The sequence below is a fragment of the Oenanthe melanoleuca genome, chromosome 20, assembly GCF_029582105.1.
Source record: "Oenanthe melanoleuca isolate GR-GAL-2019-014 chromosome 20, OMel1.0, whole genome shotgun sequence".
Classification (NCBI taxonomy): Eukaryota; Metazoa; Chordata; class Aves; order Passeriformes; family Muscicapidae; genus Oenanthe; species Oenanthe melanoleuca.
In genome coordinates, this window is record NC_079353.1 from 6854532 (window position 1) to 6881214 (window position 26683).

Here is a 26683-nt window from a genome sequence, read left to right on the forward strand (position 1 = left end):
GAACCCGTGGGGAAGCAGCCAAGGGGCTCCACCCAAAGCTTGGTGCCAGGTGCCACATCACAGCAAGTCCCTGTCAGGGTGGGCACTGCCTGATGCCCTGGTTGGCCACTGAGCCTCCCTCTCCCTGGCTGAGCCGGGACTGAGAGGTCTTGACTGCTCTGCATGGGAGAGCTGTGGGTGATGATTGCATTCCCAGCTCCTGGGAGAGACCCTCAGTGGGCTCCCCAGTGCTCCCACAGCATAGGATTCCACTCTGCTAGGAAAGCAAATCCAACAGAGATGGTGCATGGTTGTGAAAAGCCTTTTAGTGAACAGAAGAATCCTTCTCTCTTTCCAGTGATGGATGTGGCTCTTTGGGGCCATCAGAGGGCAGACTGCTAGACACCAAATCCTGAGGCTCTTTTCTGATCTCCACAGAACTCCCAGCTGCATGTGGGAGGGATCCCTCCATGGCCATGGCTTGATGTCAGGGGACTCTGCTCCGAAAAGGAAGGGCTACCTTACTCCCAAACCCCTCCTCCTGGGCTGGGGGGAGGACAGGGCTGTTAGAAAGCTCCTGTGCTGTCAGTGACAAAAGAAAACTAGATTTAGGGCAAAGAAGGAAACTGAGGGTTGAATTTCTTAACAGTAGCTAATGATCAGTTTATAGTAGCAGCTGTCTTAGATAAGCATCTGTGTAGAGCGCGGCATCACTGCCAGCATCACCTCATCCATATAGTGACGAGAAATTTTAAAATGTTTAAAAAAAAAGTTTAAAAAGTAATTTAAATGAAATGTTTGTGTGTAAGAAATGGTTGAAACTGTCAAATGTCTGTGTCCCACGTTGGTGGGACCTGAGAAGGTATCTGCGAGATATTAACCCTGTCCTACTCTCTGTGGTGCTGAGTGTTTGCTTGGTGTGTAATTCTGACCTGGAGCTTGTTGTAAATACTGTTTTTAGTACTATGATTATTATGATTATTATTATCAGAAATATTGTACTCATGAGCAGGAGTTGAAAACAAGAGAAATGGCCATTTTCACTCTCTCCTGGGGGCTCAGAAGGAGTCAGAGGCTGGGCCAGGTGAAGGCAGGGTACCAGTGGGATGCTGGACCAGAGAGCAGCTGGAAAATGATGGAATTGTGAGCTGGAGGCAGCCGAGTCCTGCAGGCAGGGCGGTGAGAGCGGGGACGGCTGCTCCTCGTGCTGGGAGGAGAAGGAAGGGCTGAGAGGAAGAATAGAGGTGATGCTTCAATTCTGGTACATATAATTTAGTGTTGATCTAAACCTCCCCGTGTGGAAGTTCCAGGTGGTTCCATGCAGCCCCGTGGAAGCTGGAGGACCTGTCAGGTTTAGCATGTGCTGGAAGAGAGCTGTAACAGGTTGTGCCAGTCAGAGCTGTCCTCCCAAACAGCTCCTGGGTCTCCAGGCTCAATTCCTGCCTGGATCTTCCCTCTTGGTTCCTTGTGCTGCCCTGTGCCCTTCTCTTCCCCCTCCCTGGAGCCCAGATGGTCTCAAGTGGGGACTTATTCTTGCAATAGCTTTTCCTGGCAAAAATTCCCATGGCAAGTGCAGAATGGCCTGGCAGATGGTGCTCATGCAGGTGTGAGCACTGGGAAAACAATTTTTCTCCCCTCCATCAGGTTGGTGCAGTGAGGGACGGTGGATATGGCTGGAAAATGTGTTACTGCAGGAGAAGCTCCTGCACCAGAGGAGCAGGGACGTGCAGGGAGAGCTGTGCATTCCTAATGTCAGCGAGCTGCTGCCAAGACATGTTGTGCCAAGGAAACAGCCTCACCTGTGGGGCCAGAGGCTTTACATGTGTCCTGGAGCAGATGGACGGAGTAGGGATGTTCAGGAGCTTGTCCAGTGCCACTGGGCACTATCAGGGAAATGTGTGACTGCTTTGGCTGCTCAGTGTTGGCTGGATGAGGGGTGTCCACCCACTGCTCCAAGTCCATCGTGGCCAGGAGCTCATGCAGCACTGTGCCCAGCCTGCAGCACATGGCACAGGCCAGGATCATGGTTATTCCATGCCTTCCCATATCCCTTCATGCTGTTGGCTATGTGCAGCTGCATACTTCATGCCTCAAATGAGACTGATTAAGTATCCTCATTAGCATCCTTCCTGCCCCAGCCTATGTCATTCCTGGAGCATTCCCATGTACCATGGATGTGGACACAGCATGCAACCCCCCTAGTTCTCGGGGTCACCTTCCTTATTGTGGGGCTTGAGGTCTCCACTGATCCCTGAAGGTGTTTATGAATCGAGTTCTAAACCAATAATTTTCAGCCCCATTTTTGCAGCAGCATATGGACATGGGAATGTGCCTTGTAGGGGGAGCATCCTCAGGGCACCCACGGCATCCCTGCCCAGACCTCAAGTGTGGCAGCAGTGTGAGGGAGGAAAATCAGGAGGGTGACATCATCATGTGCATGTGTAGGCCTTCCAAGAGCCCTCCTGGAGAAGAGCCTTTGGTTGGAGCTGAAGCTAAATGAGCTCCTAACTGGCACCAACAGCCAGGTGATGGGTAAAGCTGTAGGAAAGCAGGGGACCTGACCTCACAGCCCAAATTACAGCTCTGTGCCCACCTTATTCCATACACAGAGCTCAGCTCTGCCGGTAAATAGGCATTTCCAAGGATGCTGGCCCCTCCAACTGCTTCTGGACTGAGCCTATTTCTTGTCTTATTATTTTGGAGTCATTAAAAGACCTTGCTCTAACCTAGTTGTGGGGTTCCCTTTGAGCTGACCTTCCAGGGCCGGTGGGAGTTGAGGAGTTTCGTGCATCCTACCTCAGGGGTAGGTCGGTATTGCTGCTCCCTTTCAAATGCAAACTTCAGCTTGCTTGCTTTAGCTTAGCCCTGCGTGCCTCTCTGGCCCTGGCTCTGCAATCCTGTCCTGTGGGGTTTGTGTTATCCCCCCATGGCGTTGCTGTCCTCCTCGCAGTGGCTGTGCACACGCGCACAGAAACGCGCCCGTGGAAACCATATATGCACATACACTCTGATACCACTTGAAATGAGTCAGGGAATGGCTGTTTACGGTGCTAGAGACTTCTTACTCTCCATGCTAGGGATGAGATGACATAGTAAGACCAATAAATCCACCTTTGTAGTCAGTTGTCTTTAAGTGAAGCAGCAGAGGGGCACTGGCCCATGCCTAGTGGGTGCCTTGTGGTCCCCGGGGTGCAGGGATGCAGGGGACAGCTCCGTTTCCCACACCCTTTGAGAAGGGGACATAGATGCTCCCTCCCCACAGGGACCGCAGGAGAGCCGATGCCTCCACATCTCTAAAGTGCTCTGAAATGGAAAGTACCAAAGTATGGAGTCAGGATAAGCAGCCCTGGCCCGTGGCTGCAGGAGAGGGTTGGAAGATGGCTGTGTGGGCACAGGGCTGAGCTGTCACCCCAGGGCTCAGCACTCCAGCTGCCCTCCAGGCAGGATGTGCTCCTCCTGCCACAGCTGGGCTCACCATCCCTTGTGCTGGGTGGGGAGCTGGAGCAGTGTCATGGAAAGACTTTCCATTCCTAACAGAGCCTTGTCCGGTTCCCTTTGGTCTGCCACGTGCATTTCATTGTCAACTTGAGGTTGTTGTTGTGCAAAAGAAGTGATCATGAAAAAAAATAAAGGAAAAAAAAGAAATAAAGTTGGTATGAAACTGTATGTGTCCGTCTCTCTCCAGAAATGGGTTGTTTTAGTTCTAAGGCTTCTCTTTGTATTGTGAGAATACCAATAAACAGCATTAAACAGAAGATTGACCTAAAGATTTAACAAAATAGATCCTAATCCTCTGAATGCTCAGTGACTGCATTTTCACACAGCATAAAAGAGGCAGAAATTGACATTTTATCACCATTCTCAGAGGGACAAAGTAATAAATGATTGAATGAGAGTCCTGCTGCCACCCCTGTGGCTGGGAGTGAATGTGTGCAAAGTCTTTACACAGGAAGATTGAAAAAGCTGTAAAACAGTTACAAATACAACAAATGCAGTTCTAGAAACCACATGAGCTTCTTCATTAAAAACTCCAATTCTTCTTTCATGACCTTTTTCTGAGAAAGGATCCAGCCTGCGCTGGACAGAGTGGGAGGGAGCAGGGCTGTAGTCCTCAGGGAGATGGGACCCCAACCCATGAGACCCTGCATGGCCAACGCTCCCAATCCCATCCCTAGAGCCAGGAACACAAAAATGTCCAAAAGCTGCAGCTGAAAACAGGGAAGTTTGTAATCCACAAGGACATGTGGGGGAGGATGCCTGGCAGCTTTTCCCACTGCTGGGGAAAGGTTCCCCCACTCGCCTTTTGGGGAGGGCTTTTGCCACCACAATGCCTCTGGCCATGGTCCTCCCTGTCCTTGAGGGGATATTGAAATAGCAGCATCCTCCTGGGCTGTCCCACATCTTGTGATCCCATCAAAATAACCTGTGTGGGAGACTTTCCACAGAGCTCAGCAGCACTCAGTGCACAAGGGACAAACCCAGGGGAAGGCAGGGGGGATAAATTTTAATTCCCAGGGCAGTGTTCTGTAAGGGCAGGGAGGGCAGTGCCAGGACAGTGCTGGGGCCATCACAGTGGTGGCAGTGGCAAGCAGCCCATGCCTGATGTTTTCCCCACATGTCTTCAGGACGCTGCTGCCCGCACAAACAGGAATTCTATTTTTGCAGCTTGACCTTCCTGATTCTGGAGATAAAGACCTGACTGCAAATGCAGCATTGCTCACTTTTCCTCTGAGATTTGACACAGTCCACTAGCCCAGGCTATTCTAAAACATGGATGTAGTAAAGTAAATCTCTGCATTTGTCTTAGGAAAACAGGCACAGTCCTTGGTGCCAGCCAATTTGAGATATATTGATCAAGCCCAGCATAGTCACCTCCTAGTTAATTAATTCAAGACATATCCCTCATCCTTTTCTGATGTGAAGGAGAAAACCACAGAGGCATGAGATGTGTTGGGGCAGGATGGGGTGGGAGGAGCGGAAGGAATTGTGGAGAGGCTCCCACCTCTTCCAGCCCCGCCCATGTGCAGCCCTGCAGGGCTGAGTGATGGAGACAATACTGAATATTGAACCACACTCCAGCACCCACAAAATCACGGAATCAAAGAATGGTTTGGTTCCAACCCCCTCCCATGGGACTCCTTCCACTATCCCAGGTTGCTCCAAGCCCTGTCCAGCCTGGCCTTGGACACTTCCAGGGATCCAGGGGTAGCCACAGCTTCTCTGGGCACCCTGTGCCAGGGGCTCCCCAACCTCACAGGGAACAATTCCTTCCCAATATCCAATCTAACCCTGCCCTCTGTCAGTGCCCCTTGTCCTGTCACTCCATGCCATGTCAAGAGTTCCTTGTGCAAAAAATGAAAACCAAGAAAGCAAAATACCTAGGTAACTCTTGAAGGGATCCCTACAAAGTGCTTGAGCTGTGCCTGAGGAAGGGAGGGGATCAGAGACTCTGCCAAGGTAAATGCAAAGGCTCACCTGGGCAGGCAAAACCCAGAAATTTGGTTTGAAAAATAACAGCTTGCCCTGTTTCAGCAGCCTCACTGGCATCATGGCTGGAGTGAGTCTGATAAAGGGGCAGAGCAGGGAGCAGATTAGGTGCCAGGAGGTGAAATCATCCCACTCTCTGTGCTAGGAGGAGCCCAGGGACCTTCCTGTGGCCTGGGATCTGACTGCAAAAGCCAGGTTTTGCTTTCCAAGAGGCCACTGACTGCTGGGAAAATTGGAGCAGAGCAGCATTACTGAGGGTTTGCTGCTTTCTTACCACCTTGATAAGGCCTCTGTACTTGGGCACTGTAGGGAGATGGTTTTAGTGGAAAAGGGGACTTTTTATCTGTCCTGTCCAACCCCACTGGGCTCCTGAAGATGCAGCTGCCAGGGAAGACACCAGCAGTGGCACTGGTAGAGAGACAGACATGCTTCCATGGAAAAGGGAGCATGAAATTACCCATTTCCAGTGGCTAATTTCACCTTGCTGGTTATCTTGGAGAAGGAAAAAAAAATACAATTCCTTGTGGAATATCACTTTAATGGTATTAGCTTGGGTCAACTGGTGAGGGGAAACATGAGAAAAATAGAGGTGGCAGCTGCTTATCAGGCAGGGTTGGTTTGCATGGGGACTAAAGGAAAAAAAAAAAAAAAAAAAAAAGGAAGAGCCTTGGGAGGAAAAAAAAAAAAAAAAGCATTAAATGTATCAGACAGGATCATTAGAAATTTGTGTAAAAAATCCTAAACAGACCAAACGCCACCTGAACACCTGTCAGGAAAAGCCACCCACCCAGTAGCTGTGAAAAGCTGACAGAATGGAAACACAGAGTGTGTTTCCAAAAGGGATTCATGACTTTTGGGGCCTCTGGCCTCGCTCATCCCTTCCCAGAACGTGTTAACCACCTACTCACAGAAGTGCAATGTGGTAAAATCATGCAAAAAGTCCTCTGTGAGAAATTCTTGAGTGCCTCCCAAACCCTGAGCTTCACAGGCACAGAAACAGCAGAAATTAAGCAAAACCTGTGACAGCTTCTGGTGGCTGGGGAAACACGGAGAGCAGAGCCACAGCTCAAGACTTGGTGCTGATAAGGACCAGCAGCACCTTGGGGATGCTCAGACATGAAAACAGACCCTGAATCAAACTTTTTAAATGCTGGAAATGGCCCTGGGGAGATCTTAGAGCCCCTTCCCGTGCCTAAAGGGGCTCAAAGAGTAGATGGAGGGAGGCTTTGGACAAGTGTATGGAGTGACAAAGCAAGGGAATGGCTTCACACTGACTGAGGGCAGGGTTAGATGGACATTGGGAAGAAATTCCTCCCTGTGGGGTTGGTGAGGCCCTGGCACAGGGTGCCCAGAGAAGCTGTGGCTGCCCCTGGATCCTTGGAAGTGTTCAAAGAAGTGCTCAGCCATGAACAGCTGAGGGCTTTCACAAAACCCTACACAGCCAGAAAGGAACACAGGGCTTGAGGGACACACATGGGGCACATGCAGGGAACATGGGGGTGCATATAAGGGGCACGGGTGGGATGCAGAACCCAGGAAAAGGATACACAGGGGACATGGGGGGCACAGAGGACTGAGGAGGGGGACACAGGGGACATGCAGGACACAGGGGACACACAGAGAAGATATGGAAGGCATGCAGGACCTGGAGAAAGGACATGCAAGGGACATGGGAGCATGCAGGATGTGGGAAAGGGACATGCAGGAGAAAAGGTGCCATGTAGGACCCCAGATGGGGACATGCAGGAGACACACAGGAGGCTTGGTTGGGACACATGCATGGGGAACACTGCCCGGGGGGAACATACAGGGGACACGGGGGGCGTGCAGAACTCTCGAGGGGCACACGGGGGTCATGCAGGACGCCAAAGTGAGACGCAGGATACACGGTGCGGGGGCACACAGGAGACATGGGGGGTGTGCGAGGCACAGGGGACACACACAGGGGACCGGGGGGAGCAGGAACCAGGAGGAGGACACGGAGAGCACGGGCCGGGGACACAAGGCGGGGACACAACGGGGGGATTCCCCCGCAGGACCCCGCGCGCGGGGACCCCCCGGCAGCGCGCGCCGCGCCCCCTCCCACCCCCGCGCGGCGGCGGCGCAGGCGCAGAGCGCCCGCCCGGTCCCTATTTCACGGGGAGCGCGGGCCGCGGCGCCCGCGCCAAATAAGTCTCGGTAGCCGGTGCGGGCCGTGCGCCTGCGCGGGGCTCGAGAGCCGCGCGGCGGAGCCCCGCTCCCCCCCCCGGGCCCGCTGCCGCCCTGCCCGCGCCCACCGCCGCCCAACCGGCCCCAGCGCCCGCCGCCGCCGCAGCCCGAGCGGGGCCCGCGGCACCCCGGCCCGAGGTAAGCGCCGGGCGCGGCCTCGCCCGCCGCGGGGCCTCCGCCGCACGCGCCGCCCGGGTCCCTGCGGAGCGTCAGGACGTTACGGCGGCGGCGGCAGCGCCCGGCCGCCCGCCCGCCCCGCGGCCCCCCCGCCTCCTCCTCCTCCTCCTCCTCTTCCTCCTCCTCCTCCTCCTCCCTGCCAGCGGGAGCGCGCCCACGCGCCCCTCTCGCCCCCGCAGCCCCCCGTCCTGCGCGCCGCCCCGCAGCGGGGCCGAGGGGGGACAGCGGGGACACCGTGACGGCACTCGGGGCACCCCCTGCCCGCCCGGGACCCCCGAGACCCTCCCCGGGCAGGCTCCACGTGCAGCGCCCTCCATCCCCGTGGCCCCACTCTGCGAGCCGCCCCCCCTTCCTGCCGTGCAGCCGCAGCCCCCCCGGGCACCCCCTCTCTGTGACCCCCTGTGCTGTGCTCTGCCTTTTTCCCCCTTTCCTCGAGGCCGCTCTCCATCGTCTTGCAGCTTTTCTGCCGGGCAGCCCCCCACCCATGCAGCCCTCAGCATGTGTGCCCCCACCCCCGTGCACTGCAGCCCCCCCTGCGCCCCCTTTTCGTGTAGCCCCCCCACCTGTGCTGCCTGTGCTGTCTCCATCTCCTCTCTCCATCTACCCCTGTGCACCCCCATGGCCCCTCCACCCTGTGCACCTCTGTTTAACCCCTCCCCATGCATCCCCTCTCTCTAAGACCTTTCTGCATCCCCTCTCTCTGCACAGCCTTGCTGGCTGCCCACAGTGTCATCTCCCTGGTCTCTGCTCTCCTGATGCTGCACCCCAAACATCTCTCTCCTCTCCCAGCTGTGCTATGCTTTTTTTTTCCCTTTTATATTTTTTTCCTCACTTCACCCCAAGTCTTTCACACACTCAGCACCCTACAAGCTGCACCAGGAGGGACATGCATGGACACCCTGAGTCCTGGTAGAGCTGTGGTGCCCCTCATCCCCCTCCACAGCCCCACTGCTGGTGTGCTTTTAGCCACTTTTTAGATTACTTTTGTTGTCTGCCTGCTTTTTCTCCATTCAGTGCTGGTTCCTGCCCAGAGGCGTCTGAGCAACACTCGTGGGGTTCAATCCCGTGATGCTGGGCAGGATGTCTGGAGCATCCTGAAACTGGGTCCCAGCTCAGGGGTGTTGTGAGTGATGCTAGTACTGTGGGAGGGGTTTTACCCCAAAATGAAGGACAAGGGTAGGGATAGAGTGACAACAAAAATTGGAGTGGTTGAGCTGGAGGCAGCTGAGCATCTGTGCTGCTGTGGAAACTGAAGTGCTTCTGCTGGTGACTTTGTGCTAGGCTGGCACAAGAGGGGCCATTCCACCTTGGATAAACCCTGTAGGCTCTGTGGAGGTAAAGAGCACCTCATGGTGTCCCTGTGGCTCGGGCAGGTGTTTCTGCAGGGCCTGAACTTAGTTGTGAACTCACACTGGACATGCTGGGTCAGTGCTCTGCTCCAGCCATGGCCTGGGGAAGTGGTGGGAGCCAGGTGGCATTTCTGCTGTGCTCTGTGCCACTGCTTGGAGTGCTCCATGGGGGTCTGAGCCTGGAGCAGCCAGACCTGGACCAGGTGTTCCATTACCTGTCTCTGTGTGCTATAGGTGCTGTAGGAGATGCTTTGTAGGCACTGATTTCTCCATACCTGGTCATGGGCTGTTCCCCAGCATTGTGGGCAGCAGGGCAAGGGAGGGGATCCTTGCCCTCTGCTCTCCTCGGGTGAGACCACACCTGCAGTGCTGCATTCAGCTCTGGGACCCTCAGCATCAGAAGGATGTGGAGCTGCTGGAGCAAGTCCAGAGGAGGTCATGGAGATGCTCTGAGGGCTGAAGCACTTCTGCCGTGGAGATAGGCTGAGAGGGCTGGAGAAAGAAGGCTCTGAGGAGACCTGAGAGTCCCTTTCAGTTCCTAAAGGGGCTCCAAGAGAGCTGGAGAAGGAGTGTTGTCTTACATCTATTGCTGATTTATTAGAAATGCACACTTTGAAATAGTTTCCAGATGTCACTGTTTCTGCAGGCTTGACGTGCTTTTTTAATTTGATTTTTTGTGTGTGTGTGACTTTGGAGGAGGGAAGAATCCCTGTTTTAATGTGGAGGAGACAGTGACAAGCACCTCCAACAGTGTGAAATCGTGTGATAATTTGAAATACATTTGGAAACGCACCTTCAAACTGAGTATCTTCATAGAATTTATGGTGGATGCCAGAATTTTTTAATTTTTTTTTTTGGACCTCTTTCACACTCTGCTCTTTACCTCCTGCGCCCCAGTCTCACCCATGCCCATCATGCAGAGCATGTTGAGCTTCCCTCATCCTTCCTCCTGGGATGGAGCGCTTGGGGATTTGCTCATCCCCTTCTCCCTAGGAGTTTGGGGTCCCTGCAATCCCTTCTTTCCTTGCTCCCACCACACCCACTTCAGCAGGGAGGGGACCTTTTAACTTTGGGTTTCTCCCCATTTCTCCACGAGCAGCTGGTGACCGAGGGCTGTCCCTCTGCCATGGCCACGCCGGACGTCAGTGTCCACATGGAGGAGGTGGTGGTGGTGACCACGCCAGACGGCGCCGTGGATGGTGGCATGGAGGAGGTGAAGACAGTGCTGGTCACCACCAACCTGTCCCAGCACGGGTAAGAGATGGGGGTGGTGCACGCTGAGGGGATGGAAACCCGTGTAGGGTGGGATTTGATCCCCCACTGCTCCCCTCCTGCTCACTGTGGGGATCTCAGTGGTGGCCATGGAGCATCCAGTTCCTTGCTAGGGCTTCCCATGCCCAGGGCTCTGCAGCTGTGTGCAGAACAGGTTCCACTCTTTCCCTCTTTTGAGGTGGGGGTGGGAAAAGGCCAACCACAAATACCTTTTTCTGTGTGGATTTGGGTGTTGGAGTTGATGAAAATCCAGTTGGAATAGGACACCAGTGGCTAAATCAGTGTTTTTCTGCTATTTATTTCATGATGGCTGTGCTGAGCTCTGAACTCCAAGAGACAAATCTGTCCTCACCAGGTTGAGGGTGGTGCCGCTGAGCTCTCCTTCCCTGAAGGTTGAGGAGTTTTGGGGTTGGCTGGTTTTGGGCTGAGCTCTGCAGGAGCCTCCACTGCCAGCAATAGGAATAAGAGAGGTGTCCTTGAAACCGTGTTCTCCTGAATGGAGAGGCACTGCTCAAAAAAAACCAGTGAAGATCTGATTGTTAAAGTGTTGCTGTTTAACCCAATTTCTGCCTGTTCTGTTGGCATTTTATATTCAGTGCTGCTGTTTGTTCAGGTCTAGTCTGTTCGTTGGCAGGTTGGTCATGGCCAAAGAGCCTGGCTGGTACCTTGAAGGCCCACATAGCAATGGACTCTCTGCTTTGTTTCCCTGTGGTGTTTTGGCTGGGACAGGGCCCAGAGACTGTTTTGTGCTGTGCTCTTTCACTGGGCAAAAAAAATCCAAGTTCACACCTGGAGCTGCATCCAGGCAGGCTCGTCTGAAGTAAGTGGGTGTTGAATGGCTGTTTATTGCTCTCCACAAGATGTTTGTCTTCTTTTCTAAAGCGTGTCTTTGTGTCAGTGCCCTGAGGCTTTGGGCAGGGCAGTGACAGCGTTTGTTCCAGTCCAGGTGCCTCCCCTTGTGCTGCTCCAACTGAGATAAAGCCCATTAATAGAGTTTTTGGTAAATAATGGGCAGAGACAGGCAGAGGTAAGAGCTGTTGGTGCTGGGATGGGCAGGATCTGCCCTGCTCTGCCTCCACACCCTGGGTGTGTGAGTGTTCCCAAGACTTTCAATTCCCAAAAGTGCGGTGATAATGGGGAAGAAGGGCTCTACTCCTCTTGTTTTGTGTCCCGTGGAGACTCATTTGTCTATCTCAGTGGAGAAGCAGCCAGATGTGGCTGGCTCAATCAGTTGGTTTCCTTTCACTCTTACTTCCCTTCCTGTTTTTCTTTGGAAGCCTTTTCTCACCCTGCCAGTCAGACCTGGATGGTCAGGAACGGGACAGCTCTACACAGCAGAGAGAGGAGCGCTTTCATTTAGTCACAGCTATGAGTAGAGATGTCTTGGCATGTATGAAGAGATTCCCTGAGGGTTTTCCATGCATCTCTTTGGAGAAGAGCCTTTGAACAGGCTCTTTGCTTCCCCATTCTTGGGGATGGTAGTGGGTTAATGGAAAGGATGTGAATTTTGGGGTCACAGGGTAAAACCTGCCTGACTCCCCTCACTGAGCAGAGCAGTGGGGCTGGCGGTGGGTGACCCCAAGGTGTCTCTGGTGGCCTTGGACAGTGGCCCCCACCAGGCTCTGCTCCTTCTAGGGCAGTGCCACAGTGGTGCTGGCTTCTCCCTTTCCCTCTGGTTTCCCTCTGCAGCCCAGCTGGTGTCAGGAGAGCAGCTGCAGGCATGGGCTGGGATCTCTTGGTGTTGGCTCGGTTGCCACTCACATGGGGAGCTTTCAGTTTGCCTTGTGTGACACTTAAACCAAACTCAGCTTGGGGGTTGGTGTCTTTTTCTAGTGCTCATCTGGGTATGGGTTTGCTATTAAAAAACCCCTCTATACAACCTATTGTTAAGAGCTTAATTAGCACATGTGTTCTTAAGGAAAAGGCTGAGGGAAATGGGAAAATTAATAATGAGCTGTTCTCTTTGGTCTGTGAGAGGAGGGGACCTGTGCTTGGAGCTCTGATGAGGTTCTTGTATTTCTGATCAGCACAGGATTCTGGGGGAGACTTTTCATTCTCAAGTTTCCAGGCAAGGCAGGAGCAGAAAAGGAGGCGCCAGCCCGCTGAGTTATCTGCACATGCTTTCTTCTCTTCCTCCCATCTGGTTTATGGATCCTCCTGGGGAGGAAGATGAGAACCATCCTCCCCTGCCTTCGTCATGGCAACTGGCAAAGGCAGGACCAGCTGGGGGGCTGCACTGCTGGGACTTGGAAGGTGTTTGTGTTTTCTCTTGCGTGTGCCTCAGTCTGTTTTCCTGGAATGGCATGGGAGAAACAGCGTGGAGACACTCGCCTTTTTTGTGGTTTTCTTTCCCCCACATGTCCACAGCAGATGCAGACTTCAGTTGCCTGAATTTTTCATACAAGCTGGGAGTTGGTTTGGTTGTTTTCCTCTGGAGGTTTGAGGCGTGGGCTGGGTTATTCTTCCTCATCCAGTTGTGCCTTTTGGTCATTTTTCGGAGCGGTGCAAATGTGTTGGAGTCCTGGAGGAAGCTCTGAAAGGTGCTGACTTTTCTTCTGGGTAAGTTGGTGGAGGTTCTTGATCTGGAGGCAGGTCAGGGCTGTGGGGTGCTGGGCTTTGCATGCCAGAGGGGGCTGCTTCCTCTGGCACCCTGCTGAAGTGCCAGTGCTGGCCTTTCACCTGGAGAAATTCAAGAGCCCAGCATCAAACTGATGAAGAACCCCAGGGTAGAATTCTGTTCTTCTGTCAGACTGCCACTTGTGTAATAATCACCTGTGTGCAAGTGCCTTAGCTCAGAGTTTATTTTTTTAAGTCCTTTCATATTATGCTCCCCATGCTCTGCCAGGGCTCTGGGCTGGTGGTTGCTGTGAGCTGCAGAGGCAGAGTTGTGTCCTTCTTTGTCACAGCAGGGGCTGTCTCCCCTCTGTCTGGAGCAGCATCTCTGAGCCTGGTGAGGCTGAGCTGCCGCCCACACCATTCCTTATCTCCGTGCTGCTCCCCACAGGTACCTGCCCTGCAGCTGCTGAGGGGAGGGATGCTTTGAAATTACAGTTCCACCCTGGAGCTCTGTGTTAGGAGCCCAGAATGGAAAAACCAGTTGCTCTTGAATTTCCTTGTCCCCGTGGCATTGCGGGTAAGAAATGTGGCTGCCAGTGAGTCACTAGGACTGTCTTTTAATTTCATCAATGGTACCAAACTGAGGGAGGTTTCAGGTTTATTTTCTTTGTGGAGTCTTCCTAGGGAGTTTATATGCCAAAGTATATGAAAAGCTAATTGTATTCTTCCCCCTGCCCCTGCAGGTCAAGCTTTCTGCAGCAATTAATCAGCTTCAATAACACCACCAAACATATATCTTAAAAGGAGGGTAGACTTAGATTAGATATTAGGAAGAAATTCTTTCCTGTGAGGGTGGTTAGGCCCTGGCACAGGCTGTCCAGGGAAGCTGTGTCTTCCTGATCCCTGGAATTGTTCAAGGCCAGCTTGGATGGGGCTTGGAGCAGTCTGGGATAGTGGAAGGTGTCCCTACCCATGGGAGGGGCTTGGAACAAGATGAGCTTTAAGCTCATCTTTCAGCCCTTTCGGCCCCTGAGCGCTGGCTGTGATGTGCAGGTGGGATCCATAAGGGCACCAGTGTGGGCTCCCTTCCTTTGGGACCTCAACTCCAAAGCCAAGGGGCTGAGGAGCATGTCCCACATTCCAGCCAGAAGTGTCTGTTCCCTCTGAGTGTGGGGAGCTCCTTGGAGGGGCCTGGGGCTCTGTGTTGGGATGGGACAACAGTGAGGGAGAGGGTGCTGTGCAGGACTCACTGTGTGACTCCATGGGCAAAGCATCCAGAGAAGATGGAGATCTCAGTGTGGGGACAATGGGAGCAGTTGGATAATCAGCTGTTAATGAATGTCATGGATATATCAAGTTTTAAGAGGCTCAGAGATTGTATTGCAAGCGTCTATAGCTCATGTTATGTTATCTCTGCTCACAGATCTGCTCTTGGGGTTTGTCCAATTCCTTTTTAGTGTCTCTGTGGTTCACTGAGGTCCTGTTCCCTGGAGCATCCTGCATACCAGGGGACTCAGCCAGTCCATTGCCCAGACAGCAGCAGCATGTTTCACACATGTTTTTCCTGGGGAAATCTCAGGCAAAGCTTCCAAAGGCTGGCAGTGACTTCTGAGCAAGGGGCTGTGCTGACAGCATCTCTCCATGCCAGCTCTCCAGCATGGCCTGGGCTGGAGGCAGATCCACAGGGCTGGGATTAAAAGGGAGGCAAGAGAGAGCTGGCCAGGCTGCTGACAGGGGCCTGCCTGCTGTGGGGTTCTTCATCTCCACATGAAAAAGTGGAGCTGAGCCTCCCAAGCCCAGAGCTTGACTCTTAGCTCTTGTGGGAGAATGTGATCCGAGGGACTTCTGAGGCAGCGTCTCCACAGGGCATCGGTGTGGGGGTGGCACAGCCACATGGCTGAAGAATGTCTCTGCCTCTCTTCCCAGTGGTGACATCAACGAAGACACTCTGGAGACTGAAAATGCAGCTGCTGCAGCTGCTGCTGCCTTCACAGCCTCCACAGACCTGAAGGAAGCGGTTCTAGGTAGGTCAGCTCTTTCCATGGCCCCTTGTGCCAGCTCCACCACCCCAGTGTGCCACAGCCCTGCACTGCTGTCAAATGGGACAGTCCAAGCACTGCTGTGCAGAGCTGCTGGGCTGGGGGGTGGGCCTTGGGGATGCTGTCCCAGCAGCCAGGGTGACCAGCAGGGAGCTGGCAGTGGCTGGCTGGGCTGCTGCTGCCCTCTCCTGGTCCGACATGAGTCCCTGTGTCCGGCCATCCCTGCCTCCTGCCATTCCAGTTTACCACGGGGCTGGGAGTTTTGCAGTTTTAAAAGTGAGTTTAGTGAGAAAAAGCTGATCAGCTGGGCTGGAGTTGACTTAAAACCGGTTTTGCTTTAAAACCAAGAGTGGCTCCACCCAGATAACATCATTCTTTATCAGGAATGGATGACTTCTCATATTCCCTGTGCTCAGCTGCAGCTGGATTGGCATAAATCTGCCTGGGCTGTTTTGCCTGAGAAATTTGGGTTTTTGGATGCTTTTGTAGCAAAGTGCAAGTGAGTGGTGGCCACAAATCCTAGCACACGCCACCATGCATCATGTACTTTTGTTTTTTTTTTTATTTCTGAGTTTCAAAATTGTCGTTGCATGTGTGACTCAGGCACATGAATCGGGAGCTGTGGCTCATGTTTCTCTTTGATCTGTCCCTTCCTCTGATCCCTGTGAGAAGTGAAGATGGCTGAAGATGAGGACAGTTTGGAAGCAGAGATTGTCTACCCCATCACCTGTGGGGACAGCAAAGCCAACCTCATCTGGAGGAAGTTTGTGTGCCCTGGGATTAATGTGAAGTGTGTGCAGGTGAGAACAGAGAGCCCAGCACTGGGCTTGTGCTTTCCCCTTGTCCATATTGTGAGGACACCTGGGTTGTCCTGGTTGTGATGAGCTTTGATCAGCTGCTTTGCATCAGAACCATGTCATGGTAGGAAAGGATGACATTTTCCTGGTGCTGGGTACCTGATATTTGTCCTGACTAAGTTGTGTAGTTGTGGCTGGAGAGATGGTGCCTCAATTTAATGTGTTATTGAAAATGTGAGAAATTTCGGCACTTGCAGTCTCTGTTCAATTGGGAAGTTGATAGTTTGGGGAATGTGTTGATTAAGGACTTACTGAAGAGTTGCTGCTGTGTCCTGGGTAACTCAGGGTTAAAATTTACATGAATTCAGGAACATGCGATGAGTGAGTCATTGCTGGCATTTGTACACAGCCTAAACAATACCCTGCTGAGGGAGAGTCTCCTTGGGCTCCCAAAAGATAGTCCCTGCCTTTCCCAGCAGAGATGGGTCTCCTCTATCCATGTGGCAGAGGATAGATGCTGCTGCCCCCTAAAATCTGTCCTTTTGTCCTTGTTCAGAGATGCAGTTTCTCATGCAGTAACAGTGAGTTGCTCTATGTTGCCCAACATGGCCATAGAAAAGAGGAGGCCTGGATTTGGGAAACCCTTTGAGATGGGCTGTAAGGCAGCTCTTAAGAGGACTGCTGGATCATGGTTGGACTTGAGGATTTTGATCACCCTTAGTGATTCTATAATTATGTGATCGTGCAGTTGCTGTTAGGTCAGCGTGTGGGTTCAGGCACGGCTGGGTGTGTAGGGCAATAAAAGAAAGGGATAAGTTGGCATGGTGTGTGCCAGCTCCCTTAAGCTGGTTTGCAGTAGCAGTGGGTGTGCACTGCCAGAGAGGCCAGAGGTTCCCTTGATACCAATGATTGGGCTCTGGAGCAGGAGGTCAAAGACCAAATGGGCTTTTTCTCTCTCTCCTATGGGAGCATAACATGCCCCTGGACCCAAATGTTAGCGGTGCAGCCCAGCTTTCACTGACTCCATTGTTAGTGGGAGTGTGCTCCCTGCTGTTAATGATACTTTGCACAATCTATGGGTATTTTCTCAGCTGTTCTGAGCTGGGCAAACTCACATACCCTGAACCTTTGGCTTGGAACAGCTGCTAACTACCCATCCATGACAGCAATGTTTGGCTTTAATCTTTCTGACTTGGGCAGTGTTCTCTGTGCTGGGGGAGCGCCTGGCAGACATCTGTTTTGGTGGTGTTCAGTGGCACACAGAGGCTGCTGTGCACTGGGAGACATTGCCAGGCTCCAGCTGAACCCTGCTCACAGGGCACCCTTGGCTTGTTTATGGCTTGTGGCACTGATGTTGCACCCCTGGCTTTTGCAGTTTCATGATCACCTAATCAGCCCCAAGGAGTTTGTCCACCTGGCAGGCAAGTCGACCTTGAAGGATTGGAAGCGGGCGATCCGGATGAATGGGATCATGCTCCGGTTAGTCCCTGCCTTTATCTCTGGACACTTCTTTCTGGGGAATTGTGGTGGGGTGGGACAGAACCTTTGGAATGGCGGTTTTGCAGAAAATGAACCACCAAATGTTTGTCTTAATTGACAGCCTGGTCCCAAATTGGTCGGTCCGATGACTTTGTTCTGTCCTTGTGCCTAGGGAATAATTTGGGGCAAGAAATGTTTCTCTAGCCTTTTCAGGGTTTGGACCACACTGAGTTTCCAGCTGGTGTAGGGACATTAGAAATTTTAATGGCTGTTGATGGTTGGGCCATGCTGTCTGTGGATTCTCAGCGTGACCCTCCAAATGAAATCATGTCTGGTCATCACCAATGCTCTGGTTGCAGCACTCCTGCTTGACGTCACTTCTAAATAAGTCCTGGCAAAGAGAAAAAATCTTCTTTATTACAAGCATTTCTCTTCTCTAGTATTAACTACAGTAATTCAATTCCTCTATGTTCCTCCTGAACACCAGCCTGAGACTGTGATTTAATTAAAATCTTTTTCTGCCTTTGGGCAGGATAGAAAAGAATCACCTCTTTCCCCAGGAATTGTCACTGGTTTTGTGCTCTTTTCACAGGGTGACATTGCCTTTCCCTGTATTCTTCTGCTTCAATGCAGGCATCTTTCGTATTCCTTTTAAGCAGCTTTTGCTCCACATAAATTTTGCATAATAGGTTTAGGCTTTGTCAAGGCAGAGCTTTGAGAGAGGGGAAAAAAAAACTTCAGGGGAATGTCTGAATGCAAACCCAGCAGGTCTTGGGAAGCTTAGGTGGTTGTTGGCCGGTGAGACCTGGGAATGTTTTGGAGATAACGTTCTTGGATTGGAAGATCTTGTGTCAAGTCTTGCCACTCCCTTTGAATGAGATGAGAGACCTGATTTTAGTTTATAAATAGGGTTATGTCCTGTCTTCTTTTGAACTGTAGGGTCAAAAAGGCAAGAAAGAAGCTCCTTGTGGTCTCACCCTGAACTGAGATTCCAGCTGACCCTTTGGCTGGAAGCTGCAGCTTTGGAGGGGATGTGCTGGTGGGACCAGATAGGGGCTCTCTCTTCTCCTTCCTTTCTCAATAAATGAGTTAATCAGTCCCAGTAGGGGCTTCTGTTGGCTCTGCCTGCTTTCCTGGCATTTTGGGACTCAGAAGTTTGGGGTGAAGGCTACCAGGAGCTGCATCTCAGAGCTCTTAGCTGTTGCTGATGTACCTGTCCTTGTGCTTGCTCCTTGTCTTTCAGGAAGATTATGGACTCAGGAGAGCTGGATTTCTACCAGCACACAAAGGTCTGTTCCAACACCTGCCGGAGCACCAAAATTGACCTGACTGGAGCCAGGGTGTCCCTGACCAGCCAGACATCAACAGAGTACATCCCTCTGACTCCTGCCTCTGCTGATGGTATGTGCAACCATTCCTCACCCTCAGCAGAGGCTTTGACACATCAAAGCACATGAATGCCACATGACCAAGGTCCCTGTGGCTGCCCCTCTCTGGAGGGGTCCAAGGCCACGTTGGACAGTACTTGGAGCAATCTGGTCTAGTGGAAGGTGTCCCTGACCATTGCAGGGGGTTGGAATGAGATGAGCTTTGAGGTCCCTTCCAACCCAAACCATTATGTGATTTTATGAATTTGACCTGTAATTGCTGGCATCTGTTTCATTGGAAAGCGTTCTAATTTTGAAGTACTTCTATACTTAACTCCTTTTGCCCCTGAGCATCCCTCAAACAAAACAGCTCCCCACACCCCAAGCACACCTGGTGGTGCCTCTGGGACAGGATAAGCCCCTTTGTGGCTCTGCAGAGTGAGCACCCATCCACCACATCCTGGTGTTGTGGTGAGGGAGCTGATGCTGATGCATAACCCACTGCAAGCTCCCTTGTTAAACATGAGCTCACCAATGTGAGATGTTTGCCAGCTGCTGGGCTGTGCTGAAATAACCAGATATCTGAAAGCTTCAGAGTAAAGGAGCAGAGGGACTGGATTTAATGGCTGCAACTGAGCATTCCAAAGGCTCTGCACAGCTCTGTGGGGCTCTGGCCAGATTCCCATCCATCCTGCCTCCTGCACACGGCGTGAATGACGCCTGTTCCCAGCTCTATGGTAACAAAACTGCTGAGATTTGGAAGAGCTGGAGGGAAGGAGGGATCCCCCCTGCATCCCTCTGCAGTGGGGGCTGCTCTTCTCTTTGAGGCTTTAGAAATCCTCCAGACAAACGGTGGCTGGGTAAAAAGGGCTGCCAAAAAAATCAGACTCTAAATCTGTTTGACTTCTGCCCTGAGCAGTGCTGATGTGTTGGCAGGGGGGAATGGGAGAGAAATGCTTCTCTCAAGCATGTGTTCTTGTGCTGCAAAGGTTGCAGGAGCAATCCCTGGGGATTGCACTCTAATGGAAAATAAGGAAAATAAGCACAGCTGGCACAGCAACCACCTAAGTGTCTGTGTTCAGCATTGGGATCTGCATTCAAACAGATGTGATCCTGTGCAATATGAAGGAGAAGTCACAGAAATGCAGCAAGGGAGTGCTTCCCTTGGAAACAGCCTGTGAAAATACAGGGAAAGATCAGGACCTGGGAATTTTTTTCTCTTCTTTTTCGCTATTGGTTGCAGTGAACGGATCCCCAGCTACAATAACCATAGAAACATGCGAGGATGCCAGCGATTGGAGCACCAGCATTGGAGGTATGGCTTGGATCCCACAGGGCTCGCTGGATGGAGGAGATGTGGGGAAACAGGGAAACAGCAGGGTAAGGGGCAGGAAGGACCCTCTTAGCAGAGCAGCCTTGCTTGAACCTCCACTGGGATTATTCCTTTGCTGCTTATGGAATAGCACTGTGTTACATTCCACCGGTGTGTGGGCTGGATGCACAGCTTTGGGATGAAGTTGTTTCCAAGCACCAGCATATCAAAGGCAGGGCCAAATGTGGTTCTAAGACAAAAATTCTTATTAGAGGGATCATGAAAGCATTCTCCTTGGTGCTACTGGCTGTAGCAAAGTGTCCTGTTGGTGTGGGACAGGGGTGGGGAGAGCATATCCTCCTTTGGGTCCATGCTCTGGGTGGGCTTTGCCCCAGCCCTGTGAGCCCAGGGGTCTCTCCCAGCCTTGCAGGACTGCACCCCTCCAGGAGTGTCCACAGGGAACCCATATTAGATTGCCATTAAACCTTGCTAAGGATTTTGAGGTTCTTCCTTGCTTCCTCTTTCTCCAGATGACACCTTTGCTTTTTGGCAAGGTCTGAAGGACAGTGGTCTCCTGGAAGAAGTGATCCATGAGTTCCACCAGGAGCTGGTGGAGACCATGAAGGGTTTGCAGCAGCGAGCACAGGATCCCCCACTGCAGCTTGGGGGTAAGGACCTGGAAATCCTGGAAATTATTATTATCCTTAGGGATATCTGGATGGCACAATAGGGATATAGATCATCATAAAAAAATCTCATTTCTGGCTGATTGGTGAGGCTGCACTTGGGAATAATTCAGGTGACCTCAGTTCTCCAATTTGCTGTGCCTGGAGCTTCCTCTTTGCTGGCTCTAGGTCTGGACAAATGCTTGGCTTGGGAACTGAGGTGGAATTGAGGCCATTGGAATAATGATGCAGCAAGCAGCTACTGTGCCAGCAGATTTCTTATCACTCCTGCTAGGCAGGAGAGGACTGTTTACATGCCAGTGACCTCTTGCCCTTTCTCATGGCTTCTCCCTTCTCGTCTTCCCCAGCCTCTTGCATTACCCTCCCTCAGATTTTGGCTGCCTCAGCTGGACGTCTTTGTTGTCTTTTGCCAAACCACAAATAGCTTGCGCAGGGTGTTTTGCTTCCTCAAAGATTCTGTGTCTTGTTTTTAAGATGCTGTTTTACTCAACAACATAGTCCAGAACTTTGGGATGCTGGATCTGGTCAAGAAGGTCCTGGCCAGCCACAAGTGCCAGATGGATCGCTCGAGGGAGCAGTACACACGGGATTTGGCAGGTATGCCCAGGGCACAGTGGGGTGGCACCGGGCATCGCTGCCAGCACCTTTTCTTTTGGGCTGAGAAAGTGGGGGTTGTGTTAAAACTGGTATTTGTTAAACCAGCCGCACCAGATATTGTCACAGGCCTCTGGGAAGCTTGTCCAGGATCCAAGCTGAGCCAAACCTCTTCTCTCTCCAGCTCTGGAGCAGCAGTGTGACGAGCACCGCAAGCGAGCGAAGGAGCTGAAGCACAAATCTCAACATCTCAACAACGTCCTGATGACCCTCACGCCCGTCTCCGTTCCCACGCCCCTGAAACGCCCCAGGCTGACCAGGGCCACCTCTGGACCAGCTGCCATCACCTCCCAAGTCCTGTCCCAGCCAGCGCAGCTCGCTGTCACCCCCGGCATGCCAGTGTCCCAGATTGCCAATCTCCCTCTCAGCAAAGTGGTCTCAGCCCTCCCTCCTTCGGTGCTTGGAAAGAGCCCAGCCCAGTCCCCTGCTGTGAGCTCCCCAGCCTCCCCTCTGCTGGGGGGGTACACGGTGCTGGCCTCTGCTGGCTCCACCTTCCCCAGCACGGTGGAAATCCACCCGGACGCTTCCAACCTGACGGTGCTGAGCACGGCTGCGGTCCAGGACGGCAGCACGGTGGTGAAGGTGGTGAGCCCCTTCCAGCTCCTGACACTTCCAGGACTTGGCACGACCATCCAGAATGTGACACAAATAGCTCCCAGTGGGAGCACAGTCGTGACTGTGCCATCCGGTGCCACCGAGGTGGCCGGGGACGAGCACGCTGCCGCCGCCATCGAGGTGACCGCAGTGGCTGATGAGGCGGAGCAGAAGTGAGAGGGGGGACTTGCCTGGAGGGACGCTGGCCGTGCCACTCTGGGGGGAACTGCCTCTTCTCTGGCTGTGCTGTGGGACGAGGAGCGGTGTCATGAGGGGCACGGGCTAACAAGACTCAGAGCAGCTCGTGTTGGGAGCGAGGAGGTTCAGGTCAGAGGGAAGGAGGGGGGAGGAAGGATGCCTGGAGAAGGGAAAGGCAGAAATGCTCTGCCTTGTTTGGAGGAGGGAAGAAAAAAAGAGCTTATTTTTTTATAAAGCTTTCCTCCCCTGTTCTCTTGGAAAAGATTTCCTGCTCTGGGTCATCAGCCCAGGCTCGTTGGCAGGCACAGCTGGAGCAGTGTCCATTGGGAGGAGTGGACAGGAACAGGGAGAAGGCGGTAGCAAAAGGAAGCTGCCGAGTGGTCTGGTGTGCAGGGAGCTGGCTGCCCCCCATCCCTAGGGGCTGCAGGAGTGGAGAGGGATGCCAAGAGCAGGAATTCCATGGCTCTGTGCAATCACTGACACCAGGAAGGGCTCTGGCAGCATGGGCACAGGCCCTGGAAGGTTGGGTTTTGTGTGTGACACTGGCTTTGGGTGGCAAGAACAAGTATTGAGACAGTGGGCATGGTGATTACCCTGGTCTGCTGGGAAAGGAGCAGGAAGGGAGGAACCCAGAGAGCTGTGACTTCTGAGGATTTAGGGTCTTTTTCTAGTTTTCTCAAAAAAAAAAAAAAAAAAAAAAAAAAGGAAAAAATCCATTCTTGGGATTTTTTTTTTTTTAAGCCAATGGCGATTTTTAAGCAAAGCCCCGGTTGGGAAGCTCGTTCTGCATGGCAGAGCCGTGCTGCAGAGTGTGCAGAGCTGAGTCCCATGGCCGTGCTCCAAGGAGCTCACACATCCTCACGGGGGGGCCCTGCTGTCCCCAGCATCCCAGGGGAGCTGGACGCTGCCATTCCTCCCTGCTGGGTTCAAGCAGCTGTTCTGTAACGGGGTGCTCAACCCCCCAGTTCTCCTTCAGCCACCCCACTCTCTGTGACTCACACCAGGTCCCATCCCAGGGCCTGTGTGTCTCATGCTGTCTCTGGCTGGAAGGAGTCGGGTGCTTGGAGTGTTGGGATTTCTCCAAACTTGATCCAGCAACAGCAACAACGACAGGTCACTTTATTGAGTAATAAATATTTTTTTGAAAGAATGTTGCTGGTTTATTATGTTTTCTATGTCCAGGTATGACAACTGGGATTGTGAAATGGGGCTAAGGCAGGACAAGAACACATTTATTAAATATAAATGCCCATATCCTCTGTGTTCCCTCTGTCTGTGGGCATGCAAGGAGCCTGAAACATGGCTCCAAAGTCTCATTGTCCATGGCACGGCTGGCACAGCCTGGCTGCACCCAGAGCTGATAATCACTGGTGCCCAACCTGTGTTTAGGAGAGTTCTGACACGTAATCAGGAAGAAAAGTGATCTATTCTTCTGAAGCATTAGATTTTGTTTCATTTTTGGCCGAGACTCAGCTGAGGCCGCAGTTGATGAGGAGGAGTCCTGCCTTATCAGAGGTTTTTCCCTCCCAGCTGGCTGCTGCTAAGATATCACCGTCCTATCTCTGTACTTGGGACAGCAGTAGCGTGTCACACCGAGGACATATAAAGGGTTGTGATCACCCTGAGCTGCCTTTCGCCTCTCCAGCGTGAGCAGCACTGCTGAGCCACACCTGAGGTGTGTTTCCAGCTCGAATTCCCCCCTTCCTGTGCTGCAAGGGTGAGTGAACATCCCTCTGCCACACAGGGACACCTCTACCCAGCAGTGCCAGGGCTGGAAAGCTGTGGTGCCTTTGCACCCCTGGAGAGCTGTGGGCTGAGCATACCACTGCAGCCATCTCTGCTTTGGCCAAACTCGTCCGGGTTATCCAGGGGCTGTGGGAGCGGGAATGTTCAGGTGGAAAGGGACAGCTGGAGAGACCTCCTGGCTCCTCTTTAAAGGTGTCTGAGAGGTGATATCAGAGCGTGGGGTGGGTCAGGATTTGTGTCAGCTCTGTGTTGGTGTGGTGCTACAGTGGGCAGCAAGGGCCGAGCAGAACAAGCAGGAGGCAGCAGCTCTTCTCTGGCTCTGTGCACCTTTACCTGCCCTGGAGACTTTAGATCACCTCACCGGCAAAGCATTCCCAGCGTGGGTGTACTTTACCCTGCAAAGCAGCTCTTCCTTGGGATGTAAACAGCTCCCCAAGCAATAAAAGCTCGGCCAGCAGATTTCGGCTGGTGCAATTTGGGGCAGCCAGGCCAGGGAGGTGCCGGTGGGACAGCCCTGTCTCCTTCGAGAGACCACTTGGGACACTCAGCAATGCCTGCCCCAGTGATGTGCTGCACTCCTGGGGTGGCTGTGCTGCTCCAGCGGCGCTTCCCCGCCCGGCCGAGGGCAGCTGGGGGCTTGCAGAGTCAGCAGCTCGGGGTAGAATGAGGGCTGCGAAGGAAAAGCAAAGAAGGGAAGTTGTCAGCAGTGAGATGTATGCAGAGATTATCTGTCTGGATGAATGGCCTTGGGCTGGATGCGGCCGTGGGCGGTTGGGTAACATTCCCTGGCCGGGGGGAAGTCCCGTGTGAGTGAGGCAGCAGATCCTGGGCTTGCAGCCCTGGTTTCAGCAGGGGTGGTGAAGCATTGCTCATGGACAGCGCGTCCCACCTGTGGAACAGCTCTCCCTTCCCATGGGAGGACCTGGCGTTCTGCAGGGAGGAGCCCCCAAGCCCTGCCCAGGGGGCTGCACCCATTACTGGGGCTCCCAAGGCTGCAGTGGGTGTTGTGCACCCCACAACTGGGACATGGTTCTGGGTCCCAGTGGGATCCCCAGCTCTGTGAGCCTGGGGTCCCTGGGCAGGGCTGGGGCTCTCAGCACCCATTCTACCAGCCTGGTGCTGCTGGCACTGCCTTTCTGGGGTCCCTTGGGTGTTCAGGCTGAGATCTGCTCCCCTTTCCTCCCGCGGGGAGCCCAGGGCTGCTCTGCTCACAGCCAGGTGTAGAGAACTTGCACCCAGAGACAAAATTACGTAAGGGCTGCAGATGACTCACGTCAGGTCCCTGTTTTCCCCTGGATTATGTGGTGATGGAGACTCAGCCATTTGCATTTTCTCCTCCAGGTATCCACGGGAGCAGTCTGCAGTGTTTGGGGAAGAGCAGAGGCTTCCACTTCCCTGCAGCGCTACGAGCAGAGCCTTGCCACGGTCCTGCCTGGCAGCTGCCCGTGGGGTGCCAGGGACTGGGGGCTGTGAGAAATCACCAGTTCCTCACTCTCTGCTAACCCGGGCAGGTTAGGGCTGTTACTGGGACAGAGATGCTCCAGCATCCTCCCGGGAAGAGTGTCCCAGCTCGGACAAGCGGGGGTGCGCAGCACACAAAGGGCAGCGTGTCTGGCGCTGGGGCGGGGAACAGCAGCAATGGTTTCCTGGGGAAACCGCTCCGTGCCTGTCGGCCGTGTCGCTGCAGGAATGGAAACTGAAACTCGGGGCTTTCGGCTCGGTGTTTGTTTGTCTAAAATCGGCAGATCCTGGTTTTCGACTCTCCCCCGCCCTAACGCTGTGGATGGGGTGACGCAGCTTTGCCTCCTCCCTGCTCCAGCAGCAGCTTCCTGCGCTCTGGCGCCAGCGATGGAGGGACGGCAGAGCCGGCTGCTCCCGGGGCTGCTCCGCTGCTCCTTGTGTGTTGAGCTGGGCCAGGAGATTTATAAAATACAGTGAAAGTTGTTTGCTTCTAGGTGGAAAATATCCGACCTGTAAAATCAATGAAACCTCCAGATATCCCACCTGTAAAACCAGAGTGAAGCCTCAGTGCCAAGACTGCTTCACCTGAGTGAGCAGAGCACTGCCTGTCCTGGCTCGGGCACCTCAGGGGAGTGGTGCCAGGTATTTTGTTTGTTTTACACTGCTGTCTGATGCTGGTCACAGAGACCTTTGATGTGGTTTAGAGTCAGGGCTGCAGAGAGGATGATTCCTGCCGCAGGCAGTAACGAATGGGGATTGACTCTGTCACTATGGACCACTCTGATACCAGAATTGGGCTTTGCTTGGTCACTCCTTCCCAGGCAGGGTTGGGGCCCTGGTGCTGCACAAACCATAACAGTTCCCATGACAGCTGAAAGGACAAAGCTGGGAAGCCCTTTCCTGGATGGGAACACTGAGCATGGGGGCTTCATAGGGTCAGATCCTGCTGAGCCACCCACTGCTCCTCGCTGACAGAGCAGAGTGCAGCAGAGCCTGGCAGCCCTGTGCAGGTGGCCATCGTGCTACGGGTCCAGCAGTGACCAGGGTGTTGTTGCACAGAGCTGCTGGCTTTGCTGCCCAGGAATGCCTGGTTTCCACAGCCACCCAGCGCTCTGTTGGGATCCATCCAGTGTCCTCTGCTCCTGTGGGGTCCATTCAGCACCCACAGGCCTGGGCTGCCCCATTCCTCTCCTTGGTGGGAAAATCCTTTTCTTGGATCCCCAGGGTGCTGCTGGATGGGAGCCAGGTGAGAGTTCCCTCTGAGGCAGCTCAGACTGCACAAAGCAGGAAGGTCAAAAACATCGTTTCTCTTCCTCCTTCCA

At 53.2% G+C, this 26683-nt stretch overlaps 2 protein-coding genes across 4 annotated transcripts in view; both read left to right on the forward strand.

Moving 5' to 3' along the window:
• Positions 1–7649: 7649 nt before the first annotated feature.
• Positions 7650–23304, forward strand: GMEB2 (glucocorticoid modulatory element binding protein 2). 3 transcript variants are annotated; one of them, XM_056507194.1, is made up of 10 exons: positions 7650–7812; positions 10300–10454; positions 14955–15052; positions 15737–15867; positions 17240–17343; positions 18587–18744; positions 19954–20025; positions 20553–20690; positions 21183–21305; positions 21487–23304. In XM_056507194.1, the coding sequence occupies exons 2-10, from the start codon at positions 10327–10329 to the stop codon at positions 22131–22133; spliced, it is 1599 nt and encodes a 532-aa protein (XP_056363169.1). In that variant the 5' UTR covers positions 7650–7812; positions 10300–10326; the 3' UTR covers positions 22134–23304. The 3 variants fall into 3 exon arrangements, with proteins under 3 accessions (XP_056363169.1, XP_056363170.1, XP_056363171.1); XM_056507195.1 differs by having other exon boundaries at positions 7651–7812; positions 15740–15867; XM_056507196.1 differs by lacking the exons at positions 7650–7812; positions 10300–10454 and having other exon boundaries at positions 14978–15052; positions 15745–15867.
• Positions 23305–23437: 133 nt separating this feature from the next.
• The window catches only part of HELZ2 (helicase with zinc finger 2), a 28213-nt gene continuing 24967 nt past the window's right edge, over positions 23438–26683 (forward strand). The window contains exon 1 of the mRNA XM_056507190.1: positions 23438–23871. The gene's annotated coding sequence lies outside the window, so the exon portion shown is untranslated. The remainder of the gene's footprint in view (positions 23872–26683) is intronic.

Bases quoted from the DNA above. Each gene is read 5' to 3' on its own strand.
- GMEB2 (XM_056507194.1), top strand. From the start codon at position 10,327: ATGGCCACGCCGGACGTCAGTGTCCACATGGAGGAGGTGGTGGTGGTG. The intron at 10,455-14,954 runs GTAAGAGATGGG...CTCTCTTCCCAG, and splicing joins ACCAACCTGTCCCAGCACGG to TGGTGACATCAACGAAGACA. The intron at 20,026-20,552 runs GTATGGCTTGGA...CTCTTTCTCCAG, and splicing joins TTGGAGCACCAGCATTGGAG to ATGACACCTTTGCTTTTTGG.